We start from the raw sequence: 25,324 nt of genomic DNA on the forward strand, positions 1-25,324 counted from the left end.
GAATAAAAATTGACATCTCCATACTCAACCCACCACTAGTTGAAAAGACTTGCCGCAACCCCTTGTAAATTTTCAAGAAATCATCACATTTGTCTTTAATTAATCTCTCACCATAAAAATAATAATAATAATGATGATCATGATAAGTATGCAAAGGCTGGAAACATATGGGTGAGCGGGTGATTATTTTACGAGCAAAAGGACTTTTTTTTCTTTTTTTTTTTTAATAGAAAGACTAAAACTTTATTTATGAAGATAAGGAAACAGATACATCATCATGGACAAGAATTTGTTCTAAAAAATAAGGACACTCTTCAATCCAAGCAGAGAAATCATCCAAGCCAAGAGCTTGTTTTGCTAGTAAATGAGCAGGCTTATTGCCTTGCCTTTTAACATGAGAGAGAGACACTTTCCTAAACTCATCACATTCAGCTACCATCCCATATATCAGACTAGAAACAGTTGATGGAGCATTCGAAACTTGCTTTAGAGCCTGTACAACACACAATGAGTCCCCTTCTAAAACCAAGTCTCTGATTCCCACCTCCTTAGCAAAGATTATACCAGCTTCAAATGCCTTTGCTTCAGCTTCAACAATCCCCAATGGAGCATGGAATTTATTGCTTAAAACCTGCAATGAATTTTCCTTCATGGTCTCGAATAATAACACCAGCACCTACAGCCTTTTGAGCCATAAACCTTGCAGCATCCACATTAACTTTATAGGAAGGAAAATTAGAAGGAGACCAAGCTACTTCCAAATGAGCTGGTGGATTCACTGATGTTCTGTTTGCTGACCAATATTCATCTAGGTAGTTCTTACACCAGTCAACCAACTTCAGACCGACCTTCCTCGGCTTCCCATGAATCACGTCATTTCTATTATACCATAGAGCCCATGCAATGGTTATAGCTAGACCAATATTTTCCATACTCCAATCTGCTTCCAGGATTATATACCATAAAAAATAAAAAAAGCTCCTAAAAGGAACCACTGATAAAGAACTGAGAAAAGGTGAATGAGCCCAAGTGTCTCTAGCTTTTGAACACTCCCAAAACAGATGATAAAAAGATTCTGCACATAACCCACAAAATGAAAGAATAGTACTACTGAAAAAAAAATAAAATAAAAAACCACCACCCATCCAACAACACGTTTTTATCGGCTCAAAGGTATAATAAAACTAAAATTGACTCACTGCCTTTTCTATTCATATCGATATCTTAAAGTAGGAATTAGATCCAGAGACAAAAGGGAAAAGGTGTGGCGCTATAAATGAAGAACTTAACTAAACACACCTCAAAGGTTCAAACACCTTAAATTCACATAAATTTCCATGTCACAAACAGTTCTCGTGGGTGGGAGTGTGTGTTTAATAAAAAAAAAAAAAAAAAAAACAGGAATTATAACTCAGTAAAGAGAAATAATGACAAACCAATTTACCCCATCCTGTAATCTTATTTAATACCGTACGTACAAAAAACCCTGCTTCTGTTTTTACTATTTTATACAAAAATCAATTGGAAAACGTTGACAAACATACACTGCTAATCACAATAAGGCAACTAATGGGAAATGAAATACATTTTTATATCTGAACAAATGATTTTGAAAAATTCAATACAGGTCAATCTTCTCTATTCTTGGGTCGTCATGATGGATCTAGATCCAGCTTGGGGACTATAGCAGATGAAAGCTCTATATGAGAAACACGGACAGCACCAATAAGCCGCTCCGGCAATTCATCAGTAGTATTTGCCTGTCAATTAAAACAGTCATTTAACCATTTCTTTAGCTCTAGATTAATATAATAAATTGTATCAAGCCCTGAAAGGCAGAAGTCAGTTGAATCACATGTTAGAGTCACCTCTCTCACATCACCTCAGTGATCAAACACACCTATAAGATTATCATATCAACTTTTTGGACATTAAAAAGAATATTTATAAATCTATCCTGTTTTAAATTCAATTATTGCCTCTGAAGTTGAATTTCAAAACAGAATTCAAAAGGCCATTCCTTTCAAGTGAGAGTGTGCTCTTCTTCAAAGGAAAGAAATATTTTCAATTTAAAAAATTAAAGGCTAATTTATTGATAAATATTTATCATAGATTATACTGGAACATCATATCATAAGGAATTACATTATATGACTTTCCTTCACCATAGGTCACTATAATTACTATTAAAATTAGAAATTAATTTGCTCAATTGCCAAATTTCAAAAGATTTAGCAAACTACTACAATCAAAACTCTAACTAGAGTTTTAAGAAATTTATACAAGTTTCATTATTTATTTTATATTATTTTAATCATCTACCATAATTTTTTGTTTTGATAAAACTAAGTGCTTCTTCCATTTAACTTAACTGCATATTTTTAATATAAAAAAAATTTAAAAAAAAAACTATTTACTAAGCTTTAAATTTTGATAATATTAGAAAAGTTTTATTAATCTGCACATTGCATAAACATACTGCTAGTAATAGATTATAACTGTAATGTAAATCTAATGTTAAATAAACAGAGTTTGCTATCGAGTATTTTACAGGCAGCATCAGTGTGCTCACATGACAAATTTATAAAGTTAGGCATGTTATAATACTCAGCCCATAGCCAACAAAAATTGAGGATAAAGTTTAATGAGTAAAACTAAAATTGAAGACAAAAGGATTCCAAAAGCATGCAAGCCTAACAAATTTATAAAGTTAGGCCTTCTTATACTGGTATTTATACTTCCCCTGGATTAATCATCTAGCTCATAATAATAAATTAGAACATGAGGGAGGTATTGTAGGATTAAAGGATTTCAAAAGCATGAAAGTCTTTGTCCATGAGTGAGTTCCAAAGAAAGCTCTGAAAAGAGAAATCCATTGTGCTTCCTTTCAGTTTTAATATCCACATAAAAAATTAAAACTCTCAAAACAAAAAATTTGTAATTTTTCTTGATTCAATTTGTCTTTCCTTCATATAGTTGAATGCTTGTAGCTTCTCTTTTTAGCCTCAATAGACGTAAGGGTGTCGTACGAACTTGGATTGGTTGGGTGGTCAAACTTCAGAAGAAGTCCATTTAATAACCAAGTTTAACCCAACTAACCCACCTATACCAATAATAGTGGAAGCTCAAAAAAGGATCAAACTAGTACACTATTTTTATACGAAGTGTCCCAAATAAGATATCAAATCCTATATAGTTTTTTACCAAGTGTTTTCCCAATAATTCATTTAACTTTAGTGGCCAGCTACCATATGAAATGTTGCACTTAATTAAACCACATTGATTGCTCAAATGTATAAGTGTGACGATATAAGACTTCAGAGGCAGTCTCCCCTGGTAAACTAAAAGCTGAGATACTATCATCATTAAAATAACCATACCTGTACAAGAAAAGCCATGTCTACCACCAATGTTGTAATTACACCAACTACAAGACCCAAAACTCCATTGGCAACAGTTGAAGAACCAATGTCAACATCAATCTACAGAAGATTAACAATGTTCAATCATATCAATAAAAATAAAAGTTTAAGATAAGCTTCCCTATTAAATCACTCGTTTAAAAACTAGCCAGAAAGAATTTAACTATGTATTAAAGACGTTGAAGGAGCTTTACTTCCAAGTACTTAGGACCACGGATATAGTTACAATCAACTGCTTTTCCCAATAGACAGGGGGTGCTCCCAACACTCTGCCGCACAATCCATGAGCCCTGCACGATTCAACACATGAGATAACAAAGAGTTAGGTTTTCTTTCTTTTTTTGATAGGTCAATAAGGAAGAAAAAGGAAAGAAACAAAAAGCAGACACAAGAACCCTAGAAAGGACTAAAGGAAAAGCAATTTCTTATATCAGTGAAAATTAAATTTTTTCGATTTGAAAAAATAAGGGGATAAAAATAAAAAAGCAATCCCTGCAAACTGCAGAAAAAATTATCATCACTGAAGATTGTCCTGCCGTGTGCATATACATGGTACAGGGGAAACAAAAACGCATCAAACAATTTAGAGGTCGCATGGAATGACTTAAAAGCATATGGTAATCCAATGGTCAGGCCACTCCACTGGTTTAATTGTTTTTGCTGGAATTGAGCTACGTTTGAGAGCTAAAAATGGATACCAACAAGAGCCAACTTGAAGTGATAAAAAGTACATTTACTCCATATTAATAAGCATAGCATTTTGAATGCAAAATAGTACACAACTACTTATGTAGGCAATTCCTTTTATTTCATGTTTTTATTTATTTTTTACTGGTAAGTTACACATGTAAAGGGTTTTGAACCTACAATCTCACCCCTCCCCCATTCTTATGGGAAGAGAAAGCTGAGCTAGAGCTTGTTGGCCAGGTACCTTGCTGTTAAGCATTTAAGCAAACTGAAGAAGTTATATAACTGAATTACAATTAATCTAGTTAAAAATGTAAATGGTGTCAAGAATAATAAACAACAATGGCCCACAACAGTCATCTCCATTCAGATAAGACATAGAGGAAACGGCACGAGCAGAGCTCCCCTTAAACACCTCTACCCCACCCCCCCCCCCCCCCCCAAAAAAAAAAAAAAAAAACAAAAAAAACATTCATGGTTTAGGTTGAACTTCATTTGAGTTTAAGGCAAGGGGCTAGGATTTGGCTTTGGATGATAGATGCACCATTGCACCTTTGACAGCTTCAAATTTTTAGTCTTTAAGAAGTGTCCAAAATCCAAAATTGTGTGTACGTGAATTAATGCATGTAATTCACAGGCCACCTACAATATTAATTATATAATTTTTTTTTTTTTTTACAAAAATCATGAGTAAAAACTTTACAGTTAGCCTCTTAAAAATATAAATTTTAATTAGTGAGTCAATGAAAAAACATGTGTAATAATATATACTTTAAGGTAAAACACGTTTTACTGTCTAACTTTAGTGTCGCTGTCATTTTAACCCCTTAAGTGTTAAAACTTGCAATTAACCCCCTGAACTTTCAAATTGCTGTGAGATTAGCCCTCAAAAGACCAAAATGATAGCAATTCGAAAGTTTACAAGGTTAATTGCAAATTTTGAAACTTAAGGTACCAAATGACAACTATTTGAAAGTCTAGGGGGGCTTAGCAGTGTGTTAAAAGCGTGCCTTAGGCTCACTTAAGCTCAAAACTCTAAGCCCCAAGCTCTCAACGCTTTGATGGGCAAAAAAATAGCTCATTTAATGAAGAGCGCTTTAGGCACCCCTTTTTAGAGCTTTTTGAAGAAGCACAAAGCACACCTAGGCACGCTTTTTTATTTTATTGCTAAAAAAGATATGGATCATCAAAATTAATTGCTTGATCTTGAAAGAAATGACATGGACCAATGATTTACTACACAACCTCTATCCTTAAGTGAGTTGTATTACACAAACAAATTTTTTATTTACATGTCATAAGATACAAACAAGGTTAATTTACAATTCTTGTGGTTTTTGGTCTTTGACTTTTAGATGTATGTTGATTGAACCAAATACATCATTTGATCATAACTATCATGATTATGTACTTTTATAAAGCACAAGAGAATTCTATAAAATATTATGCTTAAACTTTCTACGACTAGATTATTATGATATTGAGCATTGAAAATTGTTTCAATTTACTATATAAAAATTTTAAGAATTTAAATAACTTAGGTAAAATTTGAACTTAAAAACATTATACAATTGCACATACCTAATAGGTAAAGTATACAAATTTTGAGTTATTATTTTTTTTTATTGAATGTTACGAATATTTCTATTAGAAGTTATGAGATATTATATTTGGAAACTGTGCACTTTACTTCAATCAGGTGCACACGCTTGTACTTGCGCATAGGCTCTTGGAGCCTATGTGCTTAATTGCGCTTGACACTTTTACCAACATTAGGGCTGAGGTGCAAATTTTGAAACTTGAGGGACCAAAATGATAGCCACATCAAAGTTAGTAGGACTAAAATTTAATTAGTGTAATATCCTTAAAGTGGATGTGCCATGATACAACAGCGTCTCCCTCTTGGAGAATCAGGTTTTTATGCTCTGATTTGAGGTCTTTTTTGTCTAGTTATAGTAATGTAGCTGTTAGATGGGTGCCTAGGATCTGTAATGAGGCTGCCCACATTTTAGCCAAGTGGTCTTTGTTTTGCAATTTTTATGGCTCTTTTGATGTCAGCTTTAGCCCGGACTGTTTCTCCTCTGCTGTGTCCAGTGGCTTGTTGTAGTTTGTTTCCTTCTTAATAAAAGTTTCTGATTATCAAAAAAAAGGATGTGCCATGATACAACAAACATGTATACAAATCCCTGATGATAAGCTTTGTCACCAAGACTTTATAAACTTTTATATGTGATGCCTTTCAGATTGAAAACAGAAACTATATTCATAAAACAACAAGGCAGTAGCCATGGTACAAGAGAAGTATACAAGAATTAGGTAAAAGGAAAATATAAATACAAAACTAAAATCTAAATTTACATAACTCCATGAAATTAAAGAAAGACAAAAAAGTCAATCCCCTAACACCTTCAGCTAATCAACAAGTGATCTTAGAATCAATATCTTAAAATTCAAGTATTGACTATTGAGAGATCACACAATCAAACATCTTAGCATTATTAGTGTTAAAATTATGATTAAATGATTAAATTCGCAATTTCCTAACAGTTTAAGCTATTGGGACAATCATTAATTTATCATAGTATCAGAGCAAGAGATTCTAAGTTCGAATCCTGTCTCCACTCTACCTCTCATTTAAAATGTTAAAAATCCTACATATTGGGCCCCATTTATTAAGGGGGAGTTTAGGCCCACATGGGAAGGAAAGTGTTAGAATTACAATTAAATGATTAAATTCACAATTTCCTAACAACTTAAACTTGCTTTTGGGACAACTTGTAATTTATCAATTAGCTAGCCAATATTTAAAGAGTCCTTGGGAATTAAACATCTTAGCATTATTATCCACATGGCATGCATGCATAAAATCTATGCCTGCATAGAGGCATGAGTGTGATAGAGTGCATGAAAGGATGTTTCTAGAGAACGCAATCCCCAAGAGGAGCACAATAGAACTGAAAATGAAACGAATACCTTGGGAACTGATGGGATGAGCTTCAGCCTACTATTACGGAATTCATCATCACCATCAACAAATCTTTGCAAGAGTGATCCAGGAACCAACTCCTTTGTCACAAAATAAAATACCATACTATAGTGTGTTGAAGCAGGTACCTGTAAGATTAAAGCATTAATTCAACTGCAAACTCCCAATACATTTAAGCATAAAAGTCACAACAAGCTGAATGAAAATTTATGATAAAAAAATCAACTTACTTGCAAATTTACAATGAAAGAGAAAAGCCCTTTTTCCAAGGCAACCTATAACAATATTTGAAAACAAGAAACATCAATAGAGCCTATTCAAGAATTAACAACAAATAAATTGTAGTTGAAATCAAATAGATTGATCAATTAATCAAGTTTTCAATTTTTTTTTTTTTTTTTTTTTTTGGCTGAAATTTAAGCATGCATAACTATAAATTGAACCATATCATCTTGGTCTAGTAATGACTCAATTCCCCAAAGTTCATGAGAAACATCCAAGTGCAAGTAGAACAAAATAAAATAATCCACACCTGTTGTCAATTCCCCATATATTAAAGTGGTAGTGCAATAATGACTATACTATAGTATCATGCCTGATGACGTTTTAGAAATATTCCAGTCAATAAAATCTTTATTCAACTTCACACGTTATTGAGAAAGGAAAGTACACACACATGAGACCACATGGTTGTACCTAGTGCACAAAACTCCCACTTTTGCAGGGAATAGGAGAGATTATGGTAGGCAGCCATGCTCCCAAATTTTTTTGGAGAGGCTGATTCCCAAACTAAAACTAGAGACCTGTCTCTTTTGGTGGAAGGCACTTGCCATAGTACCAATGCCTGTCCTCTGATTTTGCAGATGTTCAATCCAAAACCTCACACTCCACCTTGATCTTACAAGATGAGAGAAGGTGATGTAGAATCTTTAGTAATTTAGCACTAAATTAGATTTCTTAATGAGATCATGAAGGATTCTTAAATGGGGTCTGAGGTTTAAGGCTTCGGGTAATAAAAAGATTGGATCTTGAACATGTTTGATAGTTGTTTAGTGTTAAAACAGGTGAATAGAATGAGAAATAAAGAAAGATAAAATAGTAGGCAATCTCACCTTAGTAAGCAACCACAAGAAGAAGGCAATGACACTTGAATAAGTTGTTGGAATTTTATTAAAATAATCCCACTATGAATGTTATCAACTATAATAGATCCTTTATATAGGCTATTGTTAAATCCTTTCCTAAGAGGATTGGTTCTCTAATATAACCTCTTCCTAGAAAGACTAGGATTACCTTTTTTTTTTCTTTTTCTGTTTTAGAAACTAGGTTATCCAAACCTCTTTGAGTCTCATAATAACAAAGGAAAAGTTCTTAAGAACTTCTAAATCAAAAAGGACTCAATTTAACTATCAAATTACCAAAAAAAAAAAAAAAAAAAAAAACTCAATTTAACTTGGACTAACTAAACAAGCTCCCAAGAGAGCTCTCCATCATCCAAAATATCCCAAATAAATGTTTGAGCACTAAAACCAACTTTCCCTCGTCACTTATAAGTATTCAAAGGGAGCTGTCAATTAGGCTCCCCATCATCTCTCTCCAACTTGTAAAATCTTTGACGCTTGCAAGGAAAAAAAAGGGAATGAAAACACTCATAAAGGTCACCATTGATACCTAGAAACTCATTAGCACTAATCCAAGTAGACTCTGAGAGAGGAGAATTCTTCCATTTAACCAAGTATTTCTGGTTCCAACCATCTCTTATTGATACAATTTATTTATTTATTATTAATTTTTTTTTATAAATAACGAAGGTTCGTTAATCAAAATACCCAAGTACACCAGTAGTGTACATGGATAGGAGTATATCAAGTTCGTAAATTAGAATAATCAAGCATAACAAAAACATTAGAACAAGAAAAAGAAGTCAAAACAGAACTCCAATCAAACAAAGAGTGGAGGAGGGGAGATTTAATCTCGAGAATCGACCGCTCCTTTCCCTCAAAGTATCTACCGTTCCTTTCTCGCCAAAGACACCATAAAACACAATGTTGGACACCCTCCACAAATCCATGTTGCAATGTCTACCAAACATCTTTGATTTTTTTTTTTTTTTTTATCTATCAAAAAAAAAAAAAAAAACATCTTTGATTTTTTCCTTTATGTTAGGGGAATGCTAAATTTCTTCCTATACGTTAGAGGTTGGGGACAACCTAATTACAACAGCATGTGCCTCATACTCATTAACATAATGTTTAGTATAAAATGTTAAATCTTCAACATTAAACACATTTCTAATGCCCATGTCTTATTGTAACTCAAGGACATAAGCATTAGAACTTATCTTCTCCAATATCCTGTATGGACCAGCATTCTTGGATATTGGATTGGTGCTTTTTGTAACCATTACCATATCTCCTTGAAAATCAACAAAGCATTTTTTGAATATCATGCATTTTAGTGAGCGTTAATCTAAGGAACAAAAAATTCACTATGTTTAGTAAATTGTTAAATTGTGTTTTTACTACTTACCCATTTAATTTTATTTTAGATATTATTGGTTAATTAAGTTATTAGTATTTTATTTTATTTCCTAAAGTCATGGTTATTTTTGTAATTCAATAATTGGTCATTGACTCAAGTCAATTAGGATTAGTCATAATAGTCTACATAAGCAAGCTATTGCACTCTTATGGAAACAAGTTCATGATGAATAATTTCAGTTGGAATTTATTCCAATTGCTTGATGCCAACTCTAGTCAACTCTAAGTGTTGATTCCTAAGGCAAATTTCTTAGGAGAATTTTGTGCTGCATTAGTTTTCATATCAAGCTTGCTCTACATCATACTCAGTACTCACAAACAACGATACATTTAAACAAGGTAGTGTATATATTCAATCCACTGCAAAATAGTATACAACCAAACAATGTTTAGCTTCTAAACTTACTTGTGCTGCACATCCTTGACGCCTAGCAACATGGTCGATTCTTTTTGTGTCCTTGAACCAATCTACAGCTACAAGATCCATTAGATGTTTTCCTGCAGGAATCTTCAAATACATATTTGACAACAATTGGTTAGAGCAAGGCAAACAAGGTCTTAAAAGTTGAACCACAAAAAACCAATAATCTAACCAATAGCTCAAATTAATAGGAAACCTTTGTTTTATCATAACAAAAATGCTTGCTTCGGACTCTAAAGTTGTTTGCATCTGAAATCGTCCAGCAATCACGAGCTTTATCACGATCATCACGCCGGAGGTTTCCCGAGAAACAGGACAAATCAATTTGGTCCACTGGTTCTTCTTCCAAGGCTTCAATTCAAGAAAAATATTGTGATCAGATCTTCCACTTAGTTCCATATCTATATATCTGCTACAATATTTTTTTTCTTTCTAACAAAAAAAATAACCAAAAGAACTAGTGATCATCTACCTGTTCTCTTGATATCACTCTCAAGCCCAGGTGTGTCTGACTGAAAAATGGGAATAACTTACATTCAGACTTCAGAGAGAGAATAAAGAAAATACCAGGCATTTGAGCAAATCAAACCTCTTGTTCAGCCTCAGCTATTTGAAATTCCTCATCGTCATCAGAGTATTCATCCATCATCACTGAATTTCTGTTTACACCATTTATTTGATCAGTAGGTGCACCAGGATGAAGGGAAGATTCATGCAGCTTCCCACCCTTCTTTGAGGATACAGAAGCTGATGTCATATTAACCATAACAGGGATTCTTGGAGCAGCATTCCTCTCATCTGTCTGAGCAAACCATTCACGCAGTCCTACCACAAACAAGATTTTAAGCAGGAAAGGGAAAAAAACACAAAAGATCAGTAGTAATACAAAAAAGTGGCAGCAATCTGCTGAAGAGTGCACTTAAATTGAAACAAAGATGAAAGAGAAAAGAAAATCCCTTTTTTTACAAGTAAAAGAGATACAAAGTCCTTAAAATGTTTTTTTTTTTTTTTTAAATAATGAAATTGTATTAATTAAAATTCCAGATACACTGGGGGGTGCACATGGGTAGCAGTACATCAAACTCTGAAATTACAAACAAAGTCTTTAAAATGTTACAAACATTCTCTCTTATTAGTAAATTACACATGCACCAATGGCCTTTGACCACCTCACCATCCATCCATTCTTGTAGGAAGAGAAAAATGCCTTTTGAGCGGACGCTCATTCACAAAAAAGTAACAAATTTTAACACACCCCCCCCCCCCCCCTCACCCCCCCGAGGCAGTTGAGGCCGTGCACGCGTTCATGTCTTCTTTTGTATCATTGCTGAAATTTAATGGCTAGAACATAGTAAAAAAATAAAACTATATATATATATATATATAGAGTTTCTAATTGGGAAAAGTAATAGTAAAGATTTGAGGATGCAACAAAGGGGAAAACCCAAGATCTGGGTTGCTGTTCCAGGGCTGTGAACATTAACCACATGGATGGGAGGCTTAGGGTTTTGAAATTTGGATTTTAGGGTTTAAAAGGTGAAAAATCCATGTGTTACTTAGCCAGAAAAAAATAGGTGCATATCCATGTGATGGCAGAATCATAACATGGTTAAAGAAAGGATATTCTCTTTGGAACCCTAAGGATAAGGCAAAGCCCAAGAATGGTAGTTAATTAAGTTTTAATATTTTATTTGGTTATTCTTAAGTCAAGGGTATTTTAGTAATTTTACAATTGTTGAGTATGGGCCATAGTTATAGGCCATAGGTTTTATTAACGAGTCTTATTTAATTATGGGTCATCATGTATGGGCGTTGGTTTAATTTATTAGGGTTAAATAGTAGTCCTTGTACTATTAGGAATCCTAATACTACCTAGTACACGTAAAAGTCTTTATATATATATATATAGGGTGCTCAATGTATTAAAGGGGTAGAATGAGTTGATTAATAAAATTGAGTGTTTTGAGCAATAGGCTTGTTGGCCTTTTTTGTTTCTTCTCTTTCTCTCTTCTTTCTTTCTAGGGTTACAGTTCACACAACCCCTAAACAGCCTTAACTTCTCTCTAATTCTTCTTCTTTCCTAACCCTAAACCCACCACAACTAAACGTAGACAAATCCCTAAATTTTTCCTCCATCACCATGTGTGCATCATACATAGGACTTCCTTGGAAGAAGGTTGTATCACACAAACCTCAAATAAAGCTTCATAGCCTCTAAATTTTTTATTAAAAAAAATGTATTCTTCTCCTCGAATTGAGTGTATTACATCCATAAAAAATAGATAACTAAAACTTATTCCTAATAAAAATAAATAAAAGTATTCTTCTCCTTGAATTGAGTGTATTGCATCCATAAAAATAGATAACTAAAACATATTCCTAATGAAACTTGGACTTCTAGAAACTTCTAATAGGACTTGGACTTGGCCTTAAATTCATTGGGCTTCACTACTAAACCCAAATTAAATAACTAAACTCAAATAAAACCAAAATTAGACCCAATGGACTATTGGTACAACCCATCCCTATAAACCAGAAAATTACAAAATTATTTGGCTCTTAAAATTGAATTAAATAATATTGGCTTCTTGCTGCCTGCATCATGATTTCTAGCTGGAATCTCACCTAGGACAAGAACGAATAGTAAAAGCTAAATTTTATGCAAACTGCAATTCAGTTTATACAAAAGAAAAACTTTATGAACAGCAGTTGTTGCGGACTCCAGTTGAACACTGTTGCTATAGTAACAGTGTTAAAAAAAAAATTGGACTGTCACAGGCTCTTGTATTGTATAGCATGTGAATGCAAAAAAATTTGGCACAAGTTGGAATTGCTGATGGCCTGGGTTTGAAGGGTTGACAAGCAACTATGAACAAAAAAGTTGCAAACCCACATTACCAGTGAATAAGGCATTGCTTTGTATTATTCGTGAGAAACTGGGGATTCTAAATTCTATCGAAGTTATATTATTTTTTTAATACAAAAACTTTAATAGTTTAGATGCTGACAGAACCAAAGAAAACCCAGAATCCAACAATAATCACCCAAATTCCAACCCCACAATCACAAATTCCTTTCACACCTCCCCTCAATAGCCAAAGCAGGGAGAAGTTAGATATAAACATAACAAAGACATTGAAAAATGATAACAACATGCAATAACACTCCAAATTTTACAAATTAAAAGCAGGGGAAGGAACTCACCAGCGACACTATTTAACATTTGAAGGAGACAGTGTTGCTGAAATGATGATACATAACCTACACCCCATCCTTTCAGATCAATCTGCATAAGATGCTGTACCTGTGCCCTTGGTCTCCCATTTCGAGGTTTTAAAGGCGAAATGTTGTATCCTCCACCTGGGAAAGTTCAAATACATAATGTCATACATGGTTCAATATAGAGAACGAAACAAATGGTTTCCATCTCTTAAATTCTTAGTAATTATGCCTCAGGCATAAGCAAAGAAGATAACAAGGAACTTACTCTCAATATGTGCCCGTACATATCCTGGCTGTGGACCACAGTTCTCATGCTCCCTAGAACGAAATAAGACAACTGCAAAACAACAAGAAAGCAAACGTGAAATTTTCTAATAAAAGAAATGATGGAGACCAAATAAGAGGTAAAAAACCAGAACACTTACCATAACTTCCATCATCATTTCGGCGCCAATATCGCACATAACAAAGATCACGAGGCCACACAAACCTGCAACAGCATGGATTGGTAGGTACAGTTAAAGAGATATTATGCAGTTAAAGAGATATTATGCATACGATTTTAGAAAGGAAGGAGGAAGCTTTCTTCCTGACAACCGAAACGACTAAAACTTAAAACTACAACAAAAAAATTTTTATGATATGACATTTAAAAGGGAAAAAAACTTATCCTTGAACAAAGAGTCAAAGACAAATAGTTAAAACAACAGGTCTTCAAAATTAATTATGAAATTATAATAGATAGAAAGTCCTCTAGAAGACGTACAAGAGGGGGGGAAAGCATTTTTAAAGTAGTTCTCAAGGATAAGAATGCAAAAGAGCCCAGTTAATCCAAACATTGAACCTAGACAAAAACAAATTAACAAAATGATGTTCCTAAAGCACTAGCTGAAGTTAAAAATATGGACTAGGAACAACTTTTAGAGAGAATTATGACATTTTCCATTCAGTATAATGAATTCTTTTATAAAGTTTAAGGTGATATAGGTTGTTTAGACATAAGCAAGCTAGTCCGCACCATAACAGCTTTCCTGTGTCATTGTCTTGCTAATAGCTCTGAGCAGCTTCCTTTTCTTTCTTTCTTTTTTTTTCCAGGGGGGGGGGGGGGGGGGGGGGGGGGGCAGGTATATAGGGGGGAGGGGCGCTGGTTGGATTCAAACCCTAGTGCCCAGGTACCACAAGAGGTGGTGGAACCACTGGGAGTATCCCTCAAACTCCCAACTCCAATGAGCAACCTTTCTAGTTAGCAATCTTCAAATAAAACACTAATAGCAAACTACTCATGACTATAACAATGCATATTAGGTATATCCCCACAACACACACAAATACCATTATTTTGGGCGTATAAAAAAATTTGTAACACAACGAAATAAACTTGCAGAGATTAGAACACATCCAGATGCTCACTTTATGATCAGTTGGGAAGCGGTAATTGGGTAAGCAAAGGAGCACCAGGATTTGATAATTTTTCTTCAAAAATCTATTAACTCATGCTTGAAGTAATATAAAAATTATATAAATTCTAACGCATTAATTTGGAGAGAACATTACATCGGAAACCAGTCCAACTGAAGTCTGTGATAAAGTAATGCCGTATGTCCATCTACCTCCTCAACTAAACTACCATACTGGAAACTGCAATCCCACCTGTACATCGCATGGAAAGGGAGGAAAAAAACAACACACTTTAGAAGTACAAACAAGACAAGAAAATTATATTTTAAACATGGAATTGGGGCTAAGTCAAAACATTCTGGAGCTTTTTAGATCCACAAAGAAAATCTTTTAGAAAAGAAAACAGAGTAATTCAAATGCTCTAAAGCCACATGAGATCACGTTACATGGGCATAGTCATATAGGTGCACACAAGGACAGAAATACATGTCTGAATGTTGTATTAAACACAGACATGAAACACTGAGATTTAAACATAAATATTCAAACACCTTTTACAACAGAAGCCAATCACCAAAATATTCCAATTAAATAGCAAATGAAGACCGCCAATAACAAAATGAAGCAACAAAAGATCCAAAATAGAATAAAATGCAAGCCATGCGTAATAAAGCTTTTAAAGTTGAAAAAATATATCAGTTTAAACTATTTTGAATTACCTCTAAGAGTCTGAGTACCACATGTGCGAACTAATCTATATTCCATTCTACAACATCTGCATATGAGTTTATTATCCTAGAAATTTATAACTTCAAAAACAAAAAAGAAATCCAAACAACATAATTTAACATTGTAGACAACCCCTAATCGTATAGATCAATGCATATGACAGCCCTCTAGTTCACAGATCAGCATATGATTTAAAAGAAAACACTTGGGGTGTAAACTACCTATGACATTGAAAAACAAAGGATAATAAAGATCTTGTATGCAACCCCCTAAAGAGATTTCAAGCTTCCAAAACAAGCCCCCTAAGGAATTGCTTCCTGCAGTTATTTTCTATCGTCAAGACATCAGGTCCATGCAATTTTGGCGGGTTTAATCTCAATGGATCAACAATTTTCAGTAGCTATTGACAGTGTAGTAAATGCCATTTGGGGGAAAATTCCTTTATCATGAACTAATTTCTAAAGGGGATTATCAATCACTAAGAATAAGCATGAGGTAGTATTTGGACAACCTATAAGAAAATGGCATACTTGATTGCTAGTCAATTTTTTAAAGACACAATTGCTAGTCATTATAACTAATTCTTGTGCTTCCTCATTTTAGTCTGAAAGGCATCAGAGAAAGATGTGGTCATGCATCTCAAAAGTACTTGCAACCATGGAACATGACTTGGGCAATAAATATTACAGCAAGTCTTCCTTGTACATGAGGAAGGCAGGAGATTTATGATACCATGAGTGTTAAGATCATAATGAGGTAATCTGGCATAGTCCTCAGAAAACTAATTAAAATAGAAGCACACAGACCAACAATGAAATTTCCAGATCTTGGCTAGGTAAAATCAGACACTTGATCTTCAATATAATGCATGCTTCAGCATATAGGAAGTGACAGATGATGTTAAGCCAAGAGCCTTGTAACTCAATTAGCAATTCCTAGTGTTTCCAACAGACACCTAGGGTTCAAATCTCCCTTCTCCAACTATCGAATTCTAAAAATAAATAAAAAAATTTAAAAAATTTGTTTGATAAATAAAAAATAAAAGTGACAAAAGGATGTTAGTTGTGATTGCACAACTGTGGCAATTAAGGCTCTGTTTGTTTTAGTGGAAAATATTTTCTGCATATCCGGATGTTCGGTACAATAAAAATCGCAAGCCAAGATGATATATTTTCTATGATCTATAGAAAACAAACTCGATAGAGTGGAAACATTTCACAAGAATGTCACATACTCAACAAATCACCACAAATAATCACCACACCATGAGAAAAATTCTCTCCCATGCCCCCCCTTCTCTCCATAGACTGACAATTGACCACCATTGAATTTTTTTTACTCAAGTCAATTATTTTCTCATTCAATTGGTCACGTAAATTCAGAATTTGGGATCTGTTTTGATCTGAGGCTCCTAAATGGCCCAAAAAAATAGACATTGTTTTCCAATTTAGGGTTCCATGAATGAAAGTTTTTGTTCAAATAATTATTTGAAATTACAAAAAATGTAAATGATTTTTCATCCGAGTCAACAACAGAAAATGTTTTCTATCTCATTTTCAGAGTCACAACTAAACAGAGGAAAATGGGTCAATTTTCCATAAAATGCTTTCTAAACAAAAAGAGATTAGCCAAGAGGTGAAAAGTATAATCCAAGAAAAGTAACCAAGACTGGTTAACCAATAGAAGATCAAATTTATCCCAAAGAGAGGAATAAAGCATATAATAAGATGAAAGCCTGCCCACAAAAAGTAATTTAATTTTCCAAACAATATGGTTAACTTGAAAAGCAACAATTTCAACGACCACCAGAAATACCGTTTTAAAACCTTCTAGCTTTCAGATAGTCCTTCAAATAGAGTACATGACTCTTTTTTCTTTTTTCTTTTTTTTGGGTAGTTCTATAGCTACAATGGAGGAGCGGAGATTTGAAACCTCATCTCTGTTGGAAACACCAGGAAATGGCAATTGCACTACAAGGATTTCCAAACTGCCGCACTTCCACCTTTGCATATTTATTTGCTTTTCCCAATGCCCATAATCTATTTCCATCCTAAACCACCCTTTAAATCAAATCCATAAAGGTGGCAATCAACTCTTACTCCCAATCTTGCACCAATTGGGTAAAAATGACATTCCAATGATATCTATCCCCTGAGAAAGATATTAGCTCTGCCACAATGCAGCTCTTATATGTGGAATGCCATACAACTCTGGGAAATTATCTTACAGAGGAAGCCCCCCTCACCAAGAATCATGGCAGAATTTAATAGAAAAGCAATCACCCACCTTAAAGCTGAGAAAATGATTAAACATATCTCACCCCTTCTTGATACTCTTCCAAAGGCAAACCCCATAAGGCCCCTATACATTATTAGAACCCCAACCCCCCACATACTGCCATATTTAGTGTCCACTACCCTTCCCCAAAAAGCATCCCTCTCCATTGCATACCACCACAACCACTTCCCCAACAGAGCTTATTAAAAAGGACCAAGTCTCGGATGCCTAATCCCCCATTTTGAAGTGGTTCACAGGCACTCCTCCAACTAACTAGGTGATATTTAAACTCATCTCCCACCCCTCCCCATAGAAAATCCCTTTGTAATTATTCAATACACTGAGCAACACTCATTTTAGAGGATAGTATTACTGTACAGGTCTTTATCTCCTACTACTTGTGAGGGAACCACTAATGTTCCAACCAAAGTTTTTTATATGTATTCTTGTATAAATAGCACAAAGGGTCCAGATGTCTAAATAAATGTTCCTAAACATGAACATGCACACATGCAGGTATACATAGTGAACTCTTGCTGCATACATCAAGGGCAGTACAGCAATGCACTTTTAGGGTTATCTGTAAAAGAATTATTTGAAAAGGGAAAACACCTACTCAAACCGTGTCCCATCCATGCTCATAACAAGTTCAAATATTTCTTCACATGTAGCCTCCACAACACCAACAGCCTTCATTGCTCTACTACAGCTTCGTGGCTGCAGAAGGAAAACCATAAGTAATGATCTTGAACTAAAACAACCGAATTATAATCATGTTATGTAAGAGAAAGAAAGAAACAATGCCATACAAGGTAATCAACTTCCAGAAGTTCTTCAAAAATGCGAAGTCCTGTCAGTGTTAACAAAAAGAAATCATAAGTGATTCATCTATTTGGCTATGCCATTAAATGTTGCATCATACACCAATCATATCACCAAATCCAATTCCTTAAGCAAGCTTTCTAAAAATTTTCATTCTGAGCTAAACTGCTAATAAAGGATGTAAGAAAATACTTGCCGTTTTGGCATTGAAGAAGTCGCCAATGCTTTCTAGAAAATGCTTGATTGTTAGTATTATGGTTCGATAATTCCGAGTCTAATTCACACGTCCAGTCAAACACTGAATCCGGAAGACCTGTGCCACTTATATAAAGATGATGAGATTCAAGTAAAGAATGCATCTACTGGAACAAAAAAAAGAAAAGGATTTAAAGAAAACCATTTCCAATCGTTGTTCTCCGAGACAAATTTGGATTAGCATCATCTTCATCTTCTTGTGCACTGAACCTGCACAAAAGAATCGAAGATTATTATTTATGAAGCAGGGAGAACAAATAAAAATCATGTATTTTATAAGCAATACAAAGTACAAGAGTACAATATTGAATACGGAACAATTTCTCAGTAATGCAATCAAAAACACAACATAAGCTGCATAAACAGTATTAAGGCAACAGATACAAGACAAACCAACATTACCCAATTACACATGAACAAAGCAACATGACAAAAATTAACCTTAGGCCAGAGATAAATTGAATTAAATACAAGATTTTGACTTATCAAAAAAAAAAATTAATACAAGATTTTAAAAGGAAAAAAGGGAAAAGGTATTTATAAATTAATTACTAGCAAACATCTAAATCTATATCTGTCAAGTCTATGAAACATCTAATATGGGTATATTCAAATCCAGAAACATAAATAATTATGCTAACATTGCACATAAAATGCAGAGAAGCATTTCTCTAATAGCAGTTTAAAGTTTATAACAAAAACAAGTGCAGAAAGCAAAGCTAAAATACTAATCTATATCAGTCAAATCTTTTAAACGTTTAATAGAATTGTAACATAATGCAAATACTACACATAAATTTCTTTTTTTTATATAGGTATTAAAAAAATATCACCATTGCCGGGGATCGAAATAAATTTCATCTACTAATAATAACGACTAAAAGAAGAAGAGAAAAGCTAATTTAGTAAAGTACTTACTGACTTTCGCGGTCAGATGATGAAGCAGTCCTCCCATTATCCATCCCAGGTTTATATTCAAAAGAAACATATTTGTTACCGTTTGCAACTTGTGATCCCTGATGCTGCACACATGAACATTCAATGAGTACCATATGCGCCAAACCTTACAATGCAGGAACCATATATTCTTCTGCACATAAATATATAAAAATTTGGAAAACAACAAGTTTTAATGATTCACCAGGGACATTCTTATTTTCACCCAAAAGACGTAATGGGAGCCACAATATCAAAGAGCAGATCAACAACACAGATTAGTTGGAGGTCAAAGCAAGTAAGTTGGAAAATTAAAACCATGAAGTTTGAAAACAACAGACCTGATCAATGGCAAGCTCAATCTTTTCCTTCCAGAGTAATGCCTCCTGGATATTGAATGCTGCCATCTGGAACAAGAACACGACCCAACGGATATCATCACACAACGACAAATTACACAAAGCTAGCCAAAAAAATTTCCATAGACCAAAGTGCAATTTAATTGAATTGAAAGGACTGAAAAGGCCTAAGGGGGTCTCTTTTTTTAATTGAACCATATACTTGTGCTATGCCCACTTTGGTTCTTTTTCTTTATTGATTACATATCCACACAGTAGACCAAGAGCATTGTAGCTCAACTGGCACCTTCTGATGTTTCCAATGGAGACTTCTAGGGTTCAAAATTTCAAATCCCCCCACCTCCTATTATCGAATTGTCCAACAACCAAAAAAAAAAAAAAAAAAAGGTCCAAGGTTTCTCTAATGACTAATTAAATACTCTCATAACTTAATAAATAAGTGTAAAAAGCACATAAAATAAATGTGTGATTTGTAAAAAGTAATTGACAATGATTATAAACCACAGACCGTAATTCGATGGTGCTTCTCTTTCTTGTTGTAAACACACAAAACGTAAACCATCTGCAGCAACAAATAATGAGTAGATAGATTTCAGTTCGATACTCACAATTATTAACAATACATATTGTGAAACTGACAACAACTTACATGCCCATGGTGAGTCTTCAACCCTCGATCCTCCACTCTACAGTTTCCATCAATTACCATAGTCTTAATTGGAACCTATATCATGTTTTTCAACAACAACAAAAAATCACCTTTTTTTTTCTTTTGTTAAAAGCAAAAAAATCAGAATAAAAAAAAGCAGAGTAAAAAGGTAAATAGAAGAATGAAAAGAGAAGAATGAGAAGAGAAGAGAGTACCTGATTGTCTTGGGGCTTTCGCTTGTAGTAAGCGAGCAAGCGAGACTCGAGCACGAAATAGCGCATGTGGATGAAAGACCGTCCGATCTTTCTCCGACCGTATCGGACCATCCATCCTTCGTATATTACCTTCGACGAAGACGACATCGTTTCGGTTCTTATAATCTCTCTCTCTCGCGGAATCGTTTTTTGAGGTGGATTCCGCGAGATCAGATCAGCGTGAGAGAGAGACCTAACTAAGTGACTTGATCGCTCATTTCTTCTTCTTATTCTTCGTCACTCACTCAGGAGTCAGGACTAGGATTTCAGATTCCGCAGCAGAATATTGTATTGAATTTCTTTTCCAGGAATTCAAATTCTGATTTTCGTTTTTTACTAATTATAATTCGCAGAGAGAGAGAGAGAGAGAGGTTTTTCTATAATTTTCAATATTTTAATTTGACGTGTCAAGCCGGGATCGGTGACCGACGCCGCATAGGGAGGAGGGGGTGGGGGGATTAGTTAGTTAGACTTATTAGAAGTTAGACTCTAGTAGGACCGCGTGAGGATTCTGATTTTTTTTTTTTTTTTTTTTTAAATTTAGGGTGAGAGAAAGTGGGGTGGGTGACTACTCTCAAGTCTCACTAGATCCCACGTAAGAGGAGTGAGTGTCCTGGGAACGTGTGCACCTAGCGGACTGTGTTGATTGGCTGGTGGGGTCTGTGTCTATCTTGGCGCCGTGGTGCTTTCATTTTTTGAATCAATACACGTAACTCCGATTTTGCCTTTCATTTTTGAACACGTTGCTTAAATCTACCGCCTTCCCTAAACCATAATTTTGCATCACCCTAATAGGGGTTTTTTTTTACCTCAATTTAAGCTTAAAAACCCAAATTTGTTTTTTAAGCTAATTTATTATTCACATGCAGCAACACTAAAGAGCATTTGTGTATGGGGTTGTAAAAAAATATATAATTTTAACACATCATTTTATAACTCATCCTACTTCTCATCTTTCATATCACAGTAAACACTATTCATTTCACTCTCTCTCTCATCATCTAATCCATCAAATAGGAAATTAAAATCCCAAACCATCTCACATAGTGGCAAAGCCAAAATTTCAATTTAGAAGGGCAAGATATAAAGACTATTTTTAATAAGACAAAAACAAAAACAATTGTATATTGGAACTTGATTTGGACTCATTATTATACTTAGGACTTTTCATAATTTACCTTCTCTAAAAAAAAAGGACTTTTCATAATTTCAATTAGGGCTGTCCATCCCATCTGAAGACCCGACCCACCCGAAGATTCCGACCTGAAAACCGGCCGATCCGATCAAGTCACCAGTCGGCGGCGGGTCATTTGTTCCAAAAACCGACTCCGGCGGGTCGGTCTCGGTTTTCCTCCCCAAAACCCGAAAAAACCCAATCCGACCGATATACTAAGATTTCCATCAAAAAATTTCCAGAATCCGGCAGAAGTTTCCAGAATCTGGCGATATTTTCCAGATTCCGATGATATTTTCCAGATTCCGGCGTCAAATTTCCAGATTCTGGCGTCAAATTTCTAGATTCCGGCAACAAACTTTCATATTTCGGCGACTTATCAAGTAGATCTAGTGATATTTCGTCCAAATCTAGTGAAATCTCACCGGATCTAGCGAGATCTCACCAGATCCGGTTAGATCTCTGTCGGATTTGGCGTTTTGCTCCTGAAATCAACTATTTTGGCTGGTTTTTTCACCGTGGACGGTTCCGACCGAACCAACTGTGTTTCCGACGCAAAACCGACTGCACCAATCCGACTCCTTCGCCGGTCGGCGGCGGGTCAGGATTTTCTCAACCCGATTCTATCAGGTCGGTCTCGGGTTGGGCACAAACCCGACCCGGACCGACCCGTGGACACCCCTAATTTCAATTAAGTACAAATATATATTTCATATCAAAACAAAAATAACCAATTCATAGTTACAAACAATTAACGTAAGAGACTAATATAATTACATAAAGTTTAGATATCTAATTTGATTCTTTAAAATTTAGATATTTAAAGTTGTATACATGTCTATTGCTTTTGATTGCTTTTAAATATGTACAATTCAAATTTTTTGTTCTCTATTCTTCAAAGTATTTAAATTTGGGTTCATAGTAGAAACCTAGACCTAGAGTTTAAAATTGAAATGTCTCTAAGAGATGGAGGAGAAAGAAGATAGGTGGAGGCTTAGGTTCTGAGACTATAGTACTAATGTACAAGGACATTAGTTAGTTTTAAAATATATTAAAAATATATATATATTTCGTATAAAATATTAAGATATAAGACCCTGAAAATTTATGAAATAAAATAGAAAAGAAAGTTGGGTTAAACTTTCCATGAATAGTAGTGACATGATTAAATCTGGGACTTGATAAAAGTTTCTTTTTAAGACCATAATGGTGTAGCAACGAGTCAATGCTGTGTAACCTTTTTACCTTTTCTTTTTCAGAGCTATTTTAGGGATTGCATTTTGTTTTTTTCTTTTTATCAAAGTGGGCAAACAGGTTAAGCATTTAATAGAGTTTTGCTTACTTCTACAGGATGGTACTTATGAACTTTTTTTGGGTGGAGTCGCCACGCGGGGGGGAGGTGCCCCCCTCAACCCCCTGACTTCGCCCTTGATCTCACAACAAGTCACAAAATCCATGCCCACGCAACTAGGGATGGCAATTTAAACCCGCACTCGCAGGTACCCGTCTCGTCCGCCCTTAATGGACAGGTTTTATCCACCCCGCATAACACATAGGGTGGGGATGAGGGTTAACATTTTCCCCCGCACCCACCCTACACCCGCCCGTTTATATTTAAATAATTAAAAAATATTTTTATGAGTTTTTTATAAGACATAAGTATGTGTTTTTAACCTTTTAATTTTAAATTTATGATTTTTTTTATATTTTATTATTGAATTTATACTTTTATGTTTTAATATTTATGTTGTCTATATTTTTTAATTGTTGTATTGCTATGTTTGAATTGTTTTTGTACTTCTTATTACTTGAATTGTTGTATTGTTATGCCTTGAGAGGGTTTTGTAATGTTAGAACTTTTTTTTTTTTTAATGTTTTATGAGTATTAATTAATGCATTCAAGATAAACTTTTAATAAATTATATGTATAAAAAATTTGGGTGTGGCGGGATGGGCACCTACGGGACCCGCTATAATGGGGCAGGGGAAAAAATACCCACCTCAAAGAGGAAGTGGGGCGAGGGCAGGGAATAGTAAACCTGCCCCATACCTGCCTTGTTGCCTTTCCTACACACAACCACATCCCATAAAAACCGCCACACAACCACAACCCAAAACAAAACTAGCCAGATACCCACAATGAAAATGATCGTTAATTTGGGTTTCCAGCTTCCAACAAGATCTCAGCTTCTCAATGGATTTCCAATGGCGACGTAATACAAAAGATGAAAACGATGAACAATGATAAAAGGTTCATAATATCAAGATTATTGATTTGGGTTTTTAGAGTTAGCGATCTCGTTGTATATGGGTCAGGTCTTGATGGAAGTGGTGACTTGATAGGTTTTGGTTCAGTGGCAATGTGTGTTGTTTGGAGGCACTGATGGTTGAGAGAGAGAGAGAGATGTGAGAGGGACGAGGGAGAGAGACAAGTTTGCCTGTTCTCTATTTAAAGAAGCCTAGATTTCTAACTTGGTTGTGTCTACATTATATGGGGTAAGTGAGAGCTGGAATTTACAATCGCATCGAGCTTTTCATGATTGGGAATTGGAAGGTGTATGTTCTTTTCCTGAGCTTTTTTATGTCAACATGCCAAGGGGTGAGGGGGATGATACCCTAACTTGGAAGTTGTCTCGATGATGCACGAGGCAGTGAAAAGGATTTATTATATTTTATTTGATTTTATGTATCAAGGGCAATTCTGTACTTTCTTAATATTATGGAATGGGTTGTGCTTACAGTCCATTGGGTCTTACTTTAGTTTTATTTTAAGTTTGGTGATTTAGTTGGGCTTAGTAGTAAAAGCCCAAGGAGTCCAAGTCCAAGTCTTATTAGGGTTTTAAGAAGTCCTAGTTCTACTAGGAATAGGTATTAGTCTTCTATTTAAAAAGTTGTAATACTTTCTATTGAGATGATTAATTTTTTCAAAATTTAAAAGCTATGAAGCTTTCTTTTATAATTTATGTGATGCAACCTTCTCCAGGGTGTGATGCCAAGAAACCCTAGGTGTGATGCCTAGAATTTATATTTCATTTTATTTATTGTTCACAACACAAGAACAACTACCTAAACCTTGATTGACTCCTTTGTTTCATCCCTAAACCCTACTAATCCTTATTCCCTTGGAAACCATAATCCGTATTATTTTCCAACCCTTTCCCCACCAAAACCTAAATTTAAACCTCAAAATAGA

At 34.7% G+C, this 25,324-nt stretch overlaps 1 protein-coding gene across 1 annotated transcript; it reads right to left on the reverse strand.

Annotated features, from left to right (window-relative positions):
* Positions 1-1,428: 1,428 nt before the first annotated feature.
* On the reverse strand, positions 1,429-21,471 carry LOC126710614 (protein ENHANCED DISEASE RESISTANCE 2). Its single transcript, XM_050411167.1, has 22 exons — positions 20,919-21,471; positions 20,704-20,778; positions 20,563-20,616; positions 20,037-20,102; positions 19,678-19,781; positions 18,902-18,969; positions 18,701-18,817; positions 18,492-18,532; positions 18,299-18,399; positions 14,833-14,928; positions 13,704-13,768; positions 13,544-13,615; positions 13,261-13,416; positions 10,646-10,881; positions 10,529-10,568; positions 10,253-10,407; positions 10,042-10,143; positions 7,326-7,370; positions 7,083-7,223; positions 3,617-3,712; positions 3,381-3,482; positions 1,429-1,760 (listed from the first exon to the last, which is right to left on the reverse strand). Exons 1-22 carry the CDS (start codon positions 21,063-21,065, stop codon positions 1,653-1,655), a joined length of 2,187 nt encoding a protein of 728 aa, XP_050267124.1. The 5' UTR covers positions 21,066-21,471; the 3' UTR covers positions 1,429-1,652.
* Positions 21,472-25,324: the final 3,853 nt, after the last annotated feature.

Source organism: Quercus robur, chromosome 12 (genome assembly GCF_932294415.1).
Source record: "Quercus robur chromosome 12, dhQueRobu3.1, whole genome shotgun sequence".
Lineage (NCBI taxonomy): Eukaryota > Viridiplantae > Streptophyta > Magnoliopsida > Fagales > Fagaceae > Quercus > Quercus robur.

Bases quoted from the DNA above. Each gene is read 5' to 3' on its own strand.
- LOC126710614 (XM_050411167.1), bottom strand. From the start codon at position 21,065: ATGTCGTCTTCGTCGAAGGTAATATACGAAGGATGGATGGTCCGATAC. The intron at 19,782-20,036 runs GTCTGTTGTTTT...TCATGTGTGCAG, and splicing joins TTGAGCTTGCCATTGATCAG to CATCAGGGATCACAAGTTGC. The intron at 7,224-7,325 runs GTAAGTTGATTT...TTAATCTTACAG, and splicing joins CTTTCATTGTAAATTTGCAA to GTACCTGCTTCAACACACTA.